General features: G+C 44.5%; 2 protein-coding genes across 3 annotated transcripts; one reads left to right on the forward strand and one right to left on the reverse strand.

Moving 5' to 3' along the window:
• Positions 1 to 4,743: 4,743 nt before the first annotated feature.
• Positions 4,744 to 7,299, reverse strand: LOC147991678 (uncharacterized). Its single transcript, XM_087538999.1, has 3 exons — positions 5,957 to 7,299; positions 5,442 to 5,861; positions 4,744 to 5,158 (listed from the first exon to the last, which is right to left on the reverse strand). The coding sequence occupies exons 1-3, from the start codon at positions 6,071 to 6,073 to the stop codon at positions 4,898 to 4,900; spliced, it is 798 nt and encodes a 265-aa protein (XP_087395125.1). The 5' UTR covers positions 6,074 to 7,299; the 3' UTR covers positions 4,744 to 4,897.
• Positions 7,300 to 8,512: 1,213 nt separating this feature from the next.
• LOC125518653 (DNA topoisomerase 2) lies at positions 8,513 to 16,047 on the forward strand. 2 transcript variants are annotated; one of them, XM_048683475.2, is made up of 21 exons: positions 8,513 to 9,221; positions 10,063 to 10,352; positions 10,446 to 10,512; positions 10,595 to 10,865; positions 10,951 to 11,150; positions 11,231 to 11,440; positions 11,525 to 11,638; positions 11,808 to 11,915; positions 12,053 to 12,220; positions 12,300 to 12,485; positions 12,564 to 12,719; positions 12,808 to 12,941; positions 13,039 to 13,207; positions 13,308 to 13,577; positions 13,659 to 13,845; positions 13,934 to 13,983; positions 14,057 to 14,470; positions 14,577 to 14,699; positions 14,781 to 14,867; positions 14,954 to 15,053; positions 15,144 to 16,047. In XM_048683475.2, exons 1-21 carry the CDS (start codon positions 8,652 to 8,654, stop codon positions 15,722 to 15,724), a joined length of 4,455 nt encoding a protein of 1,484 aa, XP_048539432.2. In that variant the 5' UTR covers positions 8,513 to 8,651; the 3' UTR covers positions 15,725 to 16,047. The 2 variants fall into 2 exon arrangements, with proteins under 2 accessions (XP_048539432.2, XP_087381474.1); XM_087525348.1 differs by having other exon boundaries at positions 14,577 to 14,867.
• The last annotated feature ends 301 nt before the right edge of the window (positions 16,048 to 16,348 follow it).

Here is a 16,348-nt window from a genome sequence, read left to right on the forward strand (position 1 = left end):
CTTGCTATTTTTATATTTTCAGATTACAAAAACCTATATCTACCATCCATATTGCACTTGTATCACCATCTCTTCGCCGAACTAGTGCACCTATACAATTTACCATTGTATTGGGTGTGTTGGGGACACAAGAGACTCTTTGTTATTTGGTTGCAGGGTTGTTTGAGAGAGACCATCTTCATCCTACGCCTCCCATGGATTGATAAACCTTAGGTCACCCACTTGAGGGAAATTTGCTACTGTCCTACAAACCTCTGCACTTGGAGGCCCAACAACGTCTACAAGAAGGTTGGGTAGTAGACGTCATAATTTCAGAGTGAAGTGGAGAATCAACATAACAAGAAAATAAAGTTTCTATGATCTGATCGCGGAGGCAAATATTTGAGTTACGAGTTTGGCCTTCATTTAAAAACAATGTGAATAGTTTCACAACTCACGCCACCTGGAACACCACAGCGTAATGGTGTGTCCGAACGTCGTAACCGTACTTTATTAGATATGGTATGATCTATGTTATCTCTTACCGATTTACCACTATCGTTTTGGGGTTATGCATTAGAGACAGCTGCATTCACGTTAAATAGGGCACCATCTAAATCCGTTGAGACGACACTGTATAAACTATGGTTTAGCAAGAAACCTAAGCTGTTGTTTCTTAAAGTTTGGAGTTGTGATGCTTATGTGAAAAAGCTTCGGCCTGATAAGCTCGAACCCAAATCGGAGAAGTGCGTCTTCATAGGATACCCAAAAGAAACTGTTGGGTACACCTTCTATCATAGATCCAAAGGCAAGATCTTTGTTGCTAAGAATGGATCCTTTCTAGAGAAGGAGTTTCTCTCAAAAGAAGTGAGTGGGAGGAAAGTAGAACTTAATGAGGTAATTGTACCTTCTCTCGAATTGGAAAGTAGCTCATCACAGAAAACCGTTCCTGTGATGCCTACACCAACTAGTGAGGAAGCTAATGATAATGATCATGAAACTTCAGATCAAGTTACTACCAACCTCGTAGGTCAACCAGAGCACGTTCCACGCCAGAGTGGTATGGTAATCCTGTTCTGGAAGTCATGTTACTAGACCACGACGAACCTATGAACTATGAGGAAGCGATGATGAGCCCAGATTCCGATAAATGGCTTAAGGCCATGAAATCTGAGATAGGATCCATATATGAGAACAAAGTGTGGACTTTGGTTGACTTGCCCGATGATCGGCAAGCTATTGAAAATAAATGGATCTTCAAGAGGAAAAGAGGACACTAATGGTAGTGTTACTATCTACAAAGCTCGATTTGTCGCAGAAGGTTTTCGACAAGTTCAAGGTGTTGACTACGATGAGATTTTCTCATTCGTATCGATGCTCAAAGTCTGTCCGAATCATGTTAGCAATTGCCGCATTTTATGAAATCTGGCAAATGGATGTCAAAACTGCATTCCTTAATGGATTTATTAAAGAAGAGTTGTATATGATGCAACCAGAAGGTTTTCTGAATCCTAAAGGTGCAAACAAAGTGTGCAAGCTCAGCCGATCCATCTATGGACGGGTGCAAGCATCTCGGAGTTGGAATATACGCTTTGATGAGTTGATAAAAGCATATAGTTTTATACAGACTTGCGGTGAAGCCCGTATTTATAAGAAAGTGAGTGGGAGCACTACAGCCTTTCTGATAAGTATATGAATGACATATTGTTGATCGGAAATTATGTAGAATTTTCTGGAAAGCATAACGGAGTGTTTGAAAGGAGTTTTTTCAAAGAAATACCTTGACGAAGCTAATTACATATTGGGCACCAAGATCTATAAAGATAGATCAAGACACTTGATAAGGCTTTCGATGAGTACATACCTTGATAAGATTTTGAAGGAATTCAAAATGGACCAGTCAAAGAAAGGGTTCTTGCCTGTATTACAAGGTGTGAGGTTGAGTAAGACTCAAAGCCCGACCACGACAGAAGATAGAGAGAGAATGAAAGTCATTCCCTATGCCTCAGCCATAGGTTTTATACGATATGCCATGCTGTGTACCAGACCTATTGTGTACATTGCCATGAGTTTGGCAAGGGGGTACAACAGTGATCCAGGAGTAGATCACTTGACAGTGGTCAAAATTATCCTTAGAGGACTAAGGAAATATTTCTCAATTATGGAGGTGATAAATAGTTCATCGTAAAGAGTTACATCAATGCAAGCTTTTACACCGATCCAGATGAATCTGAGTCTCAATCTGGATACATATTGAAAGTGGGAGCAATTAGCTAGAGTAGCTCCATGCAGAGCATTGTAGATACATAAATTTGTAAAATACATACGGATCTGAATGTGCCAGACCCGCTGACTAAACCTCTCTCACAAGCAAAACATGATCGCACCTTAGTACTCTTTGAGTGTTAATCACATAGCGATGTGAACTAGATTATTGACTCTAGTGAACCCTTTCGGTGTTGGTCACATGGCGATGTGAACTATTGGTGTTAAATCACATGGCGATTTGAACTAGATTATTGACTCTAGTGCAAGTGGACGACTGAGGGAAATATGCCCTAGAGGCAATAATAAAGTTGTTATTTTATATTTCCTTATATCATGATAAATGTTTTTTATTCATGCTAGAATTGTATTAACCAAAAACTTGATACATGTGTGGATGCATAGACAAAACACTGTGTCCCTAGTAAGCCTCTACTAGACTAGCTCGTTAATCAAAGATGGTTAAGTTTCCTAATCATAGACATGTGTTGTCATTTGATGAACGGGATCACATCATTAGGAGAATGATGTGATGGACAAGACCCATCCGTTAGCTTAACATAATGATCGTTAAGTTTTATTGCTATTGCTTTCTTCATGACATATACATATTCCTTTGACTATGAGATTATGCAACGCCCAGATACCGGAGGAATACCTTGTGTGCTATCAAACGTCACAGCGTAACTAGGTGCTTATAAAGATGCTCTACAGGTATCTCCGAAGGTGTTTGTTGGGTTGGCATAGATCGAGATTAGGATTTGTCACTCCAAGTATCGGAGAGGTATCTCTGGGCCCTCTCGGTAGTGCACATCATAATAAGCCTTGCAAGCAATGTGACTAATGAGTTAGTTGCGGGATGATGCATTACGGAACGAGTAAAGAGACTTGCCGGTAACGAGATTGAACTAGGTATGACGATACCGACGGTCGAATCGCGGGCAGGTAACATACCAATGACAAATGGAATTACATATGTTGTCATTACGGTTTGACCAATAGATATCTTCGAAAAATATGTAGGAACCAATATGAGCATCTAGGTTTCACTATTGGTTATTGACCGGAGATGTGTCTCGGTCATGTCTACATAGTTCTCGAACCCGTAGGGTCCGCACGCTTAATGTTCGATGACGATTTGTATTATGAGCTATGTGTTTTGGTGACCGAAGATTGTTTAGAGTCCCGGATGAGATCACGGACATGACGAGGAGTCTCGAAATAGTCATGAGGTAAAGATTGATATATTGGACGAAGGTATTCGGACACCAGAATGGTTTCGGGACGTTTCAGATATTTATCGGAGAACCGAGGAGTTACTGAAACCCCCTGGGGAAGTAATGGGCCTTCATGGGCCATGGGAGAGAAAGAGAGGGGAGCCTGCAGGGTGGCGCCCCCTCCCAAGGGAGTCCGAATTGGACAATGGGGAGGGGGCACGACCCCTTTCCTCTTTCCCTCTCCCTCTCCTTCCCTCTTTCCCCCTCCATAAGAAGGAAAAAGGGGGGATCCTACTAGGACTGGAGTCCTGGTAGGACTCCCCCCCTTGGCGCGCCCCTTGGTGGCCGACCTCCTCCTCCCCTCCTTTATATACGGGGACAGGGGCGCCCCAAAGCACAACAGTTATTCTCTTGGCCGTGTGCGGTGCCCCCTCCACAGTTTACTCTTCCGGTCATAGCGTCGTGGTGGTTAGGCGAAGCCTTCGCAGATCACATCACTATCACTGTCACCACGCGTCGTGCTGACGAAACTCTTCCTCGACCCTCTGCTGGATCAAGAGTTCGAGGGACGTCATCGGGCTGAATGTGTGCTGAACTCGGAGGTGCCGTACGTTCGGTACTAGATCGGTTGGATCGTGAAGACGTTCGACTACATCAACCACGTTAACCTAACGCTTCCGCTTTCAGTCTACGAGGGTATGTGGACACACTCTCCCCCTCTCGTTGCTATGCATCTCCTAGATAGATCTTGCGTGATCATAGGAATTTTTTTGAAATTGCATGCTACGTTCCTCAGCATCCCTAACCAGACGTACAGTTGTCACAACAACTGGAACCGGTCTACCAAATCCTCGTCTTCACGAAGCTACTGGTTCTATCCCTTACTTCCTTTACTTTTCAGTTTGTCTTCGTGAAGTCATTGCCTGCCTGCCTGATTTCACTACTAGAGAAAACCTTACTAGTGGCGCTGGTTTTTTACATAGCAGTAGCGCGGGGACCCGCGCTACTGCTAGGGCGCTACAACTATTATTTAACAGTAGCGCGTTTCTAAACAAGCGTTGTAGCTAAAATACTTAGTAGTAGCGCATCTTTCTCTACCAATGCTACTACTATGATCACATAGTAGTACCGCCCTATTTTCTCCCCGCACTACAACTAGGTAAATAGAAATAAAAAATAAAAAAAGAGTCAGAGGCAATATTCATGGAAATCAAGACAAGTCCAGTGCAAATAAACTAAGTTCATAGAACCATCTCACAAGCATTAACGACAAAAACCACATTTAATATAACCACACAATCTCACAAACTCATATATAGTAGTCAACAATGCATGGATAGATCATAGTTGATAAGTCTACTAGGTAGTCATACTAGCATATATATGGTTCAACATCCACACGCATGCATGGATAGATCTCACAAGCATATGTAGTTCTAGATGATATCGATGGCGACCATCATCCTCAAGCCTGGGCGGTGGGTGTTCCTGATAGTAATTAGGATTGCCTGTCCAACATGAAGATTCTTGCCGATGAGGAAGCTCTTCCACCCAACCGAGTTGAAGTGTGTGCGACCATCCGTGTCCACGTCGTACGCACAAGTGGTGATGGAGCCCCTCGCGGTAAGGCGTATTCCAGCAGAGCCTTCTTCATCAGGCTTGATACCAAAACTCTCAGATAGGCTCTTTGGCAATTTCTGAATAAGAAAAACATATCAATTAATAAGTATCCTCACACATTCTACACTATCAAAAGACAGTACTACATTTCTACACTAAGTATAACAATAAAGCATATATATCATTGGATTCACTAAGCATATAAGATTCACTAAGCATATATATCATCGGATTCACTAAGCATATAGATCATCGGATTTACTAAGCATATAAGATTCACTAAGCATATATATCGTCGGACTCTACACTAAGTATAACAATAAAGCATATCATCAAATTAGTACAGTAAATGAAACATACCATGATATGCCGATCAACCATGGTACTTGTCAGGCGGGTCACGAATGGCACCCCGACGAAGTCAGCACGTGGCGGAATGATGTCCCATAGGTTGCACACCTCCTCCTCGCTCAACCTCATTCTTTGAGCAATGATGGCTTCACCAAGTGGGTCGTCATCATCCTCATCATCTTCATCATCTTCTGCTTTGTTGACATAAATCACGGCCAACTTGGGTCTTTCTGCTCTGAAGGAGAAGCTGATCAACTCACCACCGATGATACGCATGTGGGCGATGAAACGGACCCATCCATCTCCTCCCACCTGCGTCATATTTCGTCCTTTCTCGACCTCCATAGTGTAGGGGCCCCCAGGAGCCTCAACGGTCACAGAGTCTCCGGTCAGCTTGTTGAATTCCGACCTCACATTGCATGGGACGATCTGTGTGCAAAAAGCAAAATGATATATACACGATGCATTAATGCCAATAACACTAAAAACAAAATAGTGGTTACTAGTTTCATATAATTTATTACCGCCGCATGAAGAAAACTCGACTGGTAGTAGATGCCGAACAGCGTGCCAGTTGCAAGGCTGCTGGTGCACCTTGACTTGCACCGTCGGCATGGTGGTGGTGGTGGTGGTGGCGTCATTTCCCTAAAGCAATATGATTAGAGGATTAACGATCCAAAAAATAAATATAAAGTTTTCAATACACACATCGGGTTTTGAATAATATACACATCATAGAGAATACACATGAGGTTCACATGGCAAGCAAAATAACAACTAAATTGTAGTTCAGTTCAGATAATAACCTAATAGAGATCATGTAACCCAAACATAGCCTAATAACCCAAACAGAGCCTAATATAGAATTCACAAGTGGGTGAAAATGTAGCCAACATTTTCTACTACAAAATATAAGCACCAGACTAAGAGGTAATACAAGGGAAGAACAATCGCACACACAGCCAAAAGATAGCATCAACCTGTCCTAATTAACACAACAAAGTCAGTTTTCTCATTCAAGAAAACAGAGACATGAGACATATCCGTTAGCATTTTTTCGAGACGGGTGTTAGCATATATTCAAATGCGCACCATAACAACTTGACAATTTGAGCATCACCACATACATACACTTTCTTCAACCTGAAAGAGTATCGAATCAAGCATTGATTTTTCCATGAAACCACATAACAGCGAGGGCTTCTTGGTCATATCTCTATATGCATCAATAAAGAAGCTAGTGGATCAAATTCACACATAGGGTAGCTCATCACGAGGATACAAACATTTAGACATTTAAGAAGAACTGGCACAATCAACATCATTCAGATGAAAGGAGGAGCATTCACGACATAACCCTGGTGTCAGGAAAGAACCCCTCTCTAAACCCTAGAACACTAGGCACCGCCGCCGCCACTGCTCCAGGGACAACAACCAAGAATTGAAACCCAAGTTTCAATTATATTTGCTAAACTGCTAATCAAGAATTGAAACCCAGGTTTCGGTGAGCAACAAAAAGCCTCTACTTGTCTCACCTAACCCCTCTCTCTCTACTCTCTCCCCAATCACGCGAGGAAACAAGCCTGGAACACGTCGCATCGAAGCGCGGAGTCACCGTGCAATCCCTAAATCCCTTTCCCCCACGCAAAATCCCAAAACATGGCGAGCCGCCGCGACGAATCGATTGGAGCCTAGCTAGTGGTGGCGCGCACAGGGAGGAGGAGATCGAGGGGGACTTACGGGGTTGGAGCGTCGGAGGAGGCGAGAGGCGACCGCGCGTGGTGGTGGCGCACGGCGCCGTCGACGGGGGTGAGGCGGCCGGGGAGGAACCCTAACCGCGGCGGCGTCGTCGGAGGGGATCGATTGTGAGAGTGAGGGGGGTGCGGGGGGCGCTCGGGCAGGTTTTCTTTTCCCCTAGTAGTAGCGCTGGCTAGAGGCCGGCGCTATTGCTAAGCCCACAGCTGTAGCGCCCGTTCGAAACAAACGCTACAGGTAAGTGGGCTACCGTTTTTGCCCTGCGGCCCATGTAACAGCAGCGCGGCCCAAGCTAACAAACGCTGCTGTTATTTAATAGTAGTAGCGTGTTTTCTACCCAGCGCTACTGGTAAATACCAGTAGCATGGGGTCAGAAACAGGCGCTACTGATAAACTCCTACCTATAAGCATTTTCCTAGTAGTGTTTGTTTGACTTTACGGTGCGAAGACTATTACCTGTTTGGCTTCATACTGTATTCCATTCTGATCCATACTACCTATCTGCTGTTAGTCTTCGTGCTTTCACTATATTGCTTACTTGACTATGGCTTGTCTAGTATAGTTCATTTTCCGCTGCATATCATATAGGTTCATTCCAACATTTTGTCTTCAAAGACCTCGTGTTTTGAAGGATTTCATAAAAATCGCCTATTCACCCCCCTCTGATCGACAATTAACACTTTCAGTTGCCAACTAGGCACTGTTCAAACATTGCCGTATGTGCCTCAAGCATTTGTGAGATCACTAATAAATAAAAAAAAAGTGTTATACAACCAGCCACTCTTTCAGGCTTGACACCGGTGATCGTATTTTTTTGGATTTCTTTCAGCCTTTTCAATGGTGTTCGTTTAGTGAGAGGAGACGTTTTCGTTAACTATCAATTTCAAAATATTGTGTCGGCTCCGTATCTTGAAGGTGTTCATAGGACAGAGTGTCCGTACGTGCGTTCATAAGAATACATTTTTTTAGACTAGTTCATAGGAATAAGTGAGCATATGCGATTGTTCATAGGATTAACTACTTCATCATTTTCTCTAGAAAAAAATACTTCGTGATTTTTTTTAAAGCCAGCCATTATTTTCCCTTGCGCTCAACATTTCCCCTTGGCTGCCCGGGCTCGACCCGGCGCGGTCTTTTCCCTTCCACGAGTGGGTGCGGCGGGGAGCTCCCCTCCCTCCCTCCCGCTCCACATTTTCCCCTCCTCTCTCTGCACGCGGGCCACACCAGCGGGAAGCCTCTCGAATTCGCTTTCCACCGCCCATTGTCCCGCGCGACCCCCGCTCCCAAAATTCAAACTCCTCGACCGTTCCCTACACCATCCCCCTCCCCGGCCAGACCACCACTTCCACCCCCAACCCCGCAATCCCCCACACCCAAACCCAAACCCCAGCCACCAGCTAGCGCGCACACTACCTCAGCCCCCCACACCCAAATCCCCAGCCGCTAGCCAGCGCGCACGCCGCCATGGCGCCCGCCGCGAAGAAGCCCCCGCTCAAGTCCAGCTCCTCGCACAACTCCGCCGCGGGGGACGCCGCCGGGGGGAAGACCATCGAGGAGACCTACCAGAAGAAGACGCAGCTGGAGCACATCCTGCTGCGCCCGGACACCTACGTCGGCTCGGTGCAGAAGCACACGCAGCCGCTCTGGGTCTACGAGGGCGGCGCCATGGTGCACCGCCCCGTCGCCTACGTCCCCGGCCTCTACAAGATCTTCGACGAGATCCTCGTCAACGCTGCGGACAACAAGCAGCGCGACCCCTCCATGGACTCCCTCAAGGTCGACATCGACGTCGGCGGCTGCTGCATCTCCATCTACAACAACGGGGACGGCGTGCCCGTCGAGATCCACCAGGAGGAGGGCGTCTACGTGCCCGAGCTCATCTTCGGCCACCTCCTCACCAGCAGCAACTACGACGACAACGAGCGCAAGACCACCGGCGGCAGGAACGGCTACGGCGCCAAGCTCGCCAACATCTTCTCCACCGAGTTCGTCATCGAGACCGCCGATGGGCGCCGGCAGAAGAGGTACCGTCAGGTAAGACAGTCGTGGACCCCGTGACCGTTTTACGGCTGATGTTCTGGTTTTCGGGTCGGTGTTTGGGGCTGGATTGGTTAGATCTGGAGGCATCTGGCGAATCGATGTGCCATGTGACTAACGAGGCGCGCCTGGTTGTGATCGTTGTTCTTAATCTGGGGCTGGATTAGTGTTTGGGGCTGGATTAGTTAGATCTGGAGGCATCTAGAGTTGAGAATCTGGTGGTATTGGAGCGCGAGACCGTTGTTCCTATGTGTGTTGTTTAATTGGGCAAACGGCTGGAGATTCTGCAGGGTTGGTTCAAAGTTTCTCGTCTGTAGAACCTGCTTGCATACGTTTTTCACATCTAATTCCTATGTCATTGATCTTACGTTGAGATTCGTGTGGATATTTTTTTTCTTTTTCCTTTTCCTCTTTATGCATGATTCACTCACTTAGATGTGCAATAACCAGAGCACATCTAGATGTGCCCTAGACACACCTTTTTTCTTAACAGTTTTGTTGAAGCACATCTAGATGTGCCATAAGTATTGCACATCTAAGTCCTATGTCATTGATCTTAATTATTACTAATCCGAATCTTGTTTCCTTTGATAGTTTATAGCATTGCTCAGTATGGTTTACCATGAATATGCACATCAGTTTAAAACTACTACGAAGACACATAGTTAATTTAAACTAACTACCAGGGTTGTAGTCTGTACACTCACTATTAACTGCAGGATTGGTACACCCAGTAGTTGTACATTAACTAATGTCTCCTGAAAGTTCTTTAGGCACAGCCACCCTAATTACCAAGCGCATGATACATCGTGACATTCCTCCTTCAATGCATGTGCAGGTCTTCTCTGATAACATGGGGAAGAAGTCGGAGCCTGAGATTAAGAAGTGCAAGCAGTCAGAGAACTGGACCAAAGTTACCTTCAAGCCTGACCTTGCAAAGTTCAACATGACCGAGCTCGAAGCTGATGTGGTGGCACTCATGATGAAGCGAGTAGTTGATATGGCAGGCACCCTTGGCAAAACGGTGAAGGTTGAGTTGAACGGCGAGAGGGTGGGAGTAAAAGGATTCTCAGATTATGTGCAACTGTATATCGACTCTGCTTCCAAAGAAGGCATCGAGCTACCAAGGTTTTACATAGTTTTTCTCTTACCAGTTTGAGCGTGTCCACGGAAAGCTCTGACAAGCACTATTTCTGATGTTCAAATTTGTCTTCCTTTCAGAATTTACCAGAAGGTAAATGATCGTTGGGAGGTGTGTGTGAGTCTAAGTGAAGGCCAGTTCCAGCAGGTGAGTGTGGGCTAGTTTCCTGTGAAGCTCCATTGTAGTGTGTTGTTGTAGTTATGCCTCAGACATTTTGTTTGGATTGCAGGTCAGTTTTGTAAACGGAATTGCAACCATAAGAGGTGGAACTCACGTTGACTACGTCGCGAACCAAATTGCCAGCCATGTGATGGGCGTTGTGAACAAGAAGAACAAGCAGGCTAACATGAAGTTGCATACAGTGAAGGGCTACCTATGGGTATTTGTTAATGCGCTCATTGACAACCCTGCATTTGATTCACAGACCAAAGAGACCTTGACGACTCGTCAAGCAAGCTTTGGGTCCACATGCGAGCTCTCTGAAGAGTTCCTTAAGAAGGGTATGTGATGAGTTAACTTTGCTATCCTTGATTTGTCCATTGTGGCTGCACCACTAATGATACTGTTCACTTCTTACAATTGCAGTCTCTGGCTCGGGTGTTGTTAGCAATCTCCTTTCTTGGGCCGAGTTCAAACTAAACAAGGAACTGAAGAAGACTGATGGAACCAAGAAGACAAGTATTGTTGGCATCCCTAAGCTGGAGGATGCAAATGACGCTGGTGGGAAGAACTCTGACAAGTGCACCTTGATCCTTACCGAGGGAGATTCAGCAAAGGCTCTAGCAGTGAGTAACACGAACCTATTAAATGCCATAGCATACAGTTTCACTGTCATACTGAAGAGTTCAGCCTGTTTTCTCTGCAGATGGCTGGTATAGGTGTAGTAGGAAGGGACCACTATGGCGTGTTTCCTCTCAGGGGTAAATTATTAAATGTGAGAGAAGCAAGCCATAAGCAGCTCATGGAGAATGCAGAGATCCAGAATATAAAGAAAATATTAGGTCTGCAGCATGAAAAGAAGTACGATAGTACGAAGGGCTTGAGATACGGCCACCTCATGATAATGACAGATCAGGTTTGCCTGACAACGTCTCCAATTTATCTCAATTAGTCAAAGTGAAGTTGTTTCTTGGCTTACATTGAACTGATGAAATTTCAGGACCATGATGGTTCCCACATCAAAGGGTTGCTGATCAATTTCATTCACAAAGAGTGGCCATCTCTCCTCAAAGTTCCTTCTTTCTTGGTTGAGTTCATCACTCCAATTATCAAGGTAGGCAAGTCTTTTGGTCGTTGTCAAATGTATTTTTGTGTGTTAAGGTAGACATTAATACATATTAAATCCTAATATTTACCATTCAGTTTTTTTTATATTTCTCCCTGCCAGATCAAATTGGTATTGTCACTCCAGTAAAAAATAATGCTTTTGTTAATTTCTCCAGGCAACCAAGGGCAAAGCTGTCAAGGCATTTTACTCTATGCCAGACTATGAAGCATGGAAAGAGAGCTTAGGTGGAAATGCAAGTTCGTGGACTATAAAGTACTACAAGGTGTGCCTTTTGCCCCTCATTCAGTTCTTGCATGGTTTCGCCAAATTTGGTGTTCCCCCCCTTACTTTTACTGGAAGGGGCTATAACAAAGATGTCTGTAGTTATTTTTGGTCTTGATAGAGTTTTGACTTGTACAGGGGCTGGGAACCAGCACAGCTCAAGAAGGTCGGGATTACTTTGAAGATATTACCCATCACAAGAAAGATTTTGTCTGGGCAGATGACAAAGAAGATGGTGAGGCTATTGAGTTAGCATTCAGCAAGAAAAAGATTGCTGAGAGAAAGGACTGGCTGACCAACTATCAGGTTTAATATTTGCATCATTTCCCAGTTTGAAACAAGTCCCTTATTCTGTATCAATAGTAACACACAAACCATATTGCAGCCTGGAACTTGCCTTGACCAACGGGAGAAACGCATCAAGTACAGTGATTTTATCAACAAAGAGCTGATTCTCTTCTCGATGGCAGACCTTGAACGGTCAATACCTTCAATGGTCGATGGCTTTAAACCAGGACAGAGGAAGATTTTGTTTTGCTCGTTCAAGAAGAATTTGGTTAAAGAATCAAAGGTTCGCCAAAGAGCTTTTGAATTTGTGTATTGGAATCATCATGCATATTCCTTAATTTGTTACCTTTATTGGCTACAGGTGGCACAGTTTATTGGTTATGTGTCAGAACACTCAGCATACCACCATGGTGAGCAGAGTCTAGCAAGCACAATTATAGGAATGGCTCAGGATTTTGTTGGCAGCAATAATATCAATCTTTTGGAGCCCCGTGGCCAGTTTGGTACCAGGAATGCGGTGGGTTAGCTTTTGTTAAAGCCAAGTACAATATGACTCTGTTTGTAACGGGTTCTCATGCTTCTTTGCTTGCTAACATTCATTTCAGGGGGGCAAAGATGCTGCTAGTGCTAGGTACATCTTCACCAGATTACAACCTATCACCCGCTTAATTTTCCCAAAGGATGATGATGTTCTTCTGAACTATTTGAATGAAGATGGGCAGTCAATTGAACCCAGTTGGTAATATATATATTATCTCTTCAAACATTCATCCTGCCAATTATGATTGCAATTCAATTTATTTTTGTGTACCTAAAATATGCCACATTATGTTCAGGTATATGCCAATCATTCCCATGGTTTTGGTCAATGGAAGTGAAGGCATTGGCACTGGGTGGAGCACCTATGTCCCAAACTACAATCCAAGAGACATTATTGCTAATCTGAAAAGGTTGCTAAATAACGAGACTATCGTACCAATGGTTCCTTGGTACAGGGGGTTCAAGGTCGGCGCAATGCTTTTACTAGCATATTTCTGTTACATAGGTTTGACTGTTTTAATGCAACAAATGATTTTGATGCAAAATTTTGTTCATCACCTGACAGGGCTCTTTGAAGGAGACAAGTTCAAAGGCAACTGGTGTGACATATACCATCACTGGTGTTATAGAGGAAGTTGCTGACACCAGGCTTAAAATTACTGAGCTTCCCGTCCGCCGCTGGACTACAGATTACAAAGAATTTCTTGAATCCATGTGTCCTATTCCCATTAAGGAAAAGGAAAAGAGCAAGGACAAGAACAAGGACAAGAAGAAGGAAAAGGATAAGGACAAGGAAAAGGAGAAGGAAAAGAGCAAGGAACCACCATTGTTAGAGGTACTGTAGTTCATAGTACAAATAGTTCATTCTCTTGGGGTTTCAGATGTTTTGACTTTCTTCAACTGAATCAATTTACAGGAAATAAGGTCGCAGTGTGATCATGCGGATGTAGATTTTGAGCTTATCCTGACAGAGCAAAACATGAATATAGCCAAGCAAGAAGGCCTTGAGAAGAAATTCAAGCTGACTACCACAATAGGAACAACAAACATGCACTTATTTGACTCAAATGGTAAAATCCGAAAATATGACACCCCAGAGGACGGTGAGTATCTCTAACAACACGGACCTGTATTATAGTTACAAGTCCTTTTTCGTGTGGTTTTGCCCCTGATATTATGTTAACTTTACAGTACTTAAAGAGTTCTTTGATTTGAGGCTCGACTTCTATGTCAGACGAAAGGTACATATTGACCTTTTCCTTTGGCTGTTCATTTGCAAACTACTGTACTAACTAACTAACATATGCTGTGCAGAAAGTAATGTTGGAAAACATGGGGATTGAGTTGCTCAAGTATAAGAACAAAGTTAGGTTTATTCTTGCTGTTATTTCTGGGGACATCATAGTCAATAACAGGAAGAGGGCAGAGCTATTCCTGGAGCTGAAGCAGAAGAAATATGATCCTTTCCCAAAGAAAAAACCCACGGCTGAGCCAGTTGCTGTAGGATCTACAGAAGTAGATGAAGAAAATGATGAGGGTCCTGTTGAGGCAGCAGCAAGTGATTATGAGTATCTTCTCGCAATGTCTATTGGTACCTTGACTATGGAGAAGGTGAAGGAGCTCATCGCGCAGCAGGATAAGGTAGAGGAAGATCTGAATATCCTGAGTAATACAGAGCCAAATACTCTTTGGCTGAGAGACCTTGATGCTCTTGAGAAGGAACTGGATGTAAGCAGTGTTTCTCTCTATTGTTATGTTTTCTTTTTCCTCTTGAGCAGGTTTTGCTCGGCGTCGTGTGTTTCACTGCTCTTCTCACTCATTGACTTTGATACAGGTGCTTGATGCAAAACTTGAAGCTGAGCAGAATGACAGATCACGCAAGCGTGCCAAAAACGCGAAGGAATCTAATGCAGCACCCAAGAGACAGCCTAAGAAGGCTGCGGCCAAGTCTCAGAAGGTACAGAGTAACACAACTGATACATTTCTTGAGTTGCAATACTGGTTGCCCTTCACTGATAAAACAATCAAAATTTTCAAGGCAAATTTGGCTGGGAGCGACGATGAAGATTTTGAACCACCGAATCCGAAACCTGCAGCGCAAAAGAAGAAACCAGCACCCAAGAAGGTTGGTTCCTCGATCAAACCTTGTCTCACTCTGCGTGGCATAGTTTATTTGCTGCTTTATAACAAGTCAATGTAACAATTTCATAGGCAAGTGCACCGGTGAAAGATGAAGAGGACGACGAAGTGGCTCATCTCAAAGACCGTCTGGCCGCTTATAATCTTGACGACTCCTCTCCAGAACCTAGTGGTAATGGCCACTGACATAATGTTGCGTTTGTGAACATAAGATGTCCATATTTTAGAAGTTTATAAGCTGATGGCGTAATCACTTGTGCAGCCATGGAAACAGAAGAACAGCAGAAGGCAAAGAAAGGGAGGAACGGACCAAGCAAGAGAGGCGCAGCGAAGAAGGCCATGTCATCCCTAGCTGAGTCCGATGACGAAGACATGGCAGAGCCCCACCATGAGAGCGAGGGTGGGGAGTCTTCCATGGAACTTGAGAAGAAGACCAAGGGAAGAAAGCCTGCTGCTGAGAAGCCGAAGGCTACCACCATCAGGAAGAGGGCGCCGGCTCAGAGCAAAGTCATGAAGCAGAAAGTGATGGAGGAAATACTCAAGCCTACTGATGACAGCAACCTCAGCGCTCCTTCCCCTGAGAAGAAGGTGCGCAGGATCAGGTCCTCCCCCTTCAACAAGAAGAGCGGCTCGCTTCTGCAGAGAGCGGCGAGCGCTTCAACAGGGGCAGAAGATGCCGAGGCTCCTCCTTCCGGCAGCTCTGCTGAGCCGGTTGCACCGAGAAGGACAGTAAGGGAGAGGAAGGTGACGGTAGTCTACGCGGATTCTGGGAGCGAAGATGATGAGTCCGAGGATGAAGATGCGTCGGAGCCGAGCGAATCTGACTACTCCGGTGAGGACTAGAGTACTAGACTCGTTGGCTCAGCTGCTCCAAACAGTGTGTGGAATTGGAGTGCAGTGTGACTGGTTTCTAAGACATTTGGTTAGCTGATCTCATGTGTTGGTGCTTTGCTCAGGTGCATTTCTTGTGCGTCTTATGTTTATGTTAGATGTGTGTACTGATGTCACAAGAAGGTTTGGAAGCTATGTGTTGTTGCTTACAGTTTCTCCATGGCTTCTGTTCCTACTTAGTCTGTGAGCTTGTATCGTTGTTCAGTCTAAGAGTTTGTTTGTATCTGTCTTATTCTACAGTCAATTTTTTCATCATTCCAGTTTCTTGTTATTCAGTTGTGAGCTTGCATTGCGACGGCCTTATTCTCAGTATTTCCACACATCATATTTTTCCTTTACGTGGGATTGAGTACATGTAGATATGGTCATTCAGTTTCATTCAGTCTAGTACCTCAGTTTCTTAGTTCCGCATTATATTTCAGTTGAGCACTTCACCGGTTTCTTTAAAATTTTGCCCATGGAGCCTTGCAGTGCTCATTCATATTGTGGCAACGATTATGAAGGCAGTGCCCATGGAGCCTGTTGATTATTATGTCCTCCAAACACAACAAAACACACGATTGACTTCTAGCGAAG

Source organism: Triticum urartu, chromosome 1A (assembly GCF_056163025.1).
Source record: "Triticum urartu cultivar PI428250 chromosome 1A, HENAU_Tu73, whole genome shotgun sequence".
Lineage (NCBI taxonomy): Eukaryota > Viridiplantae > Streptophyta > Magnoliopsida > Poales > Poaceae > Triticum > Triticum urartu.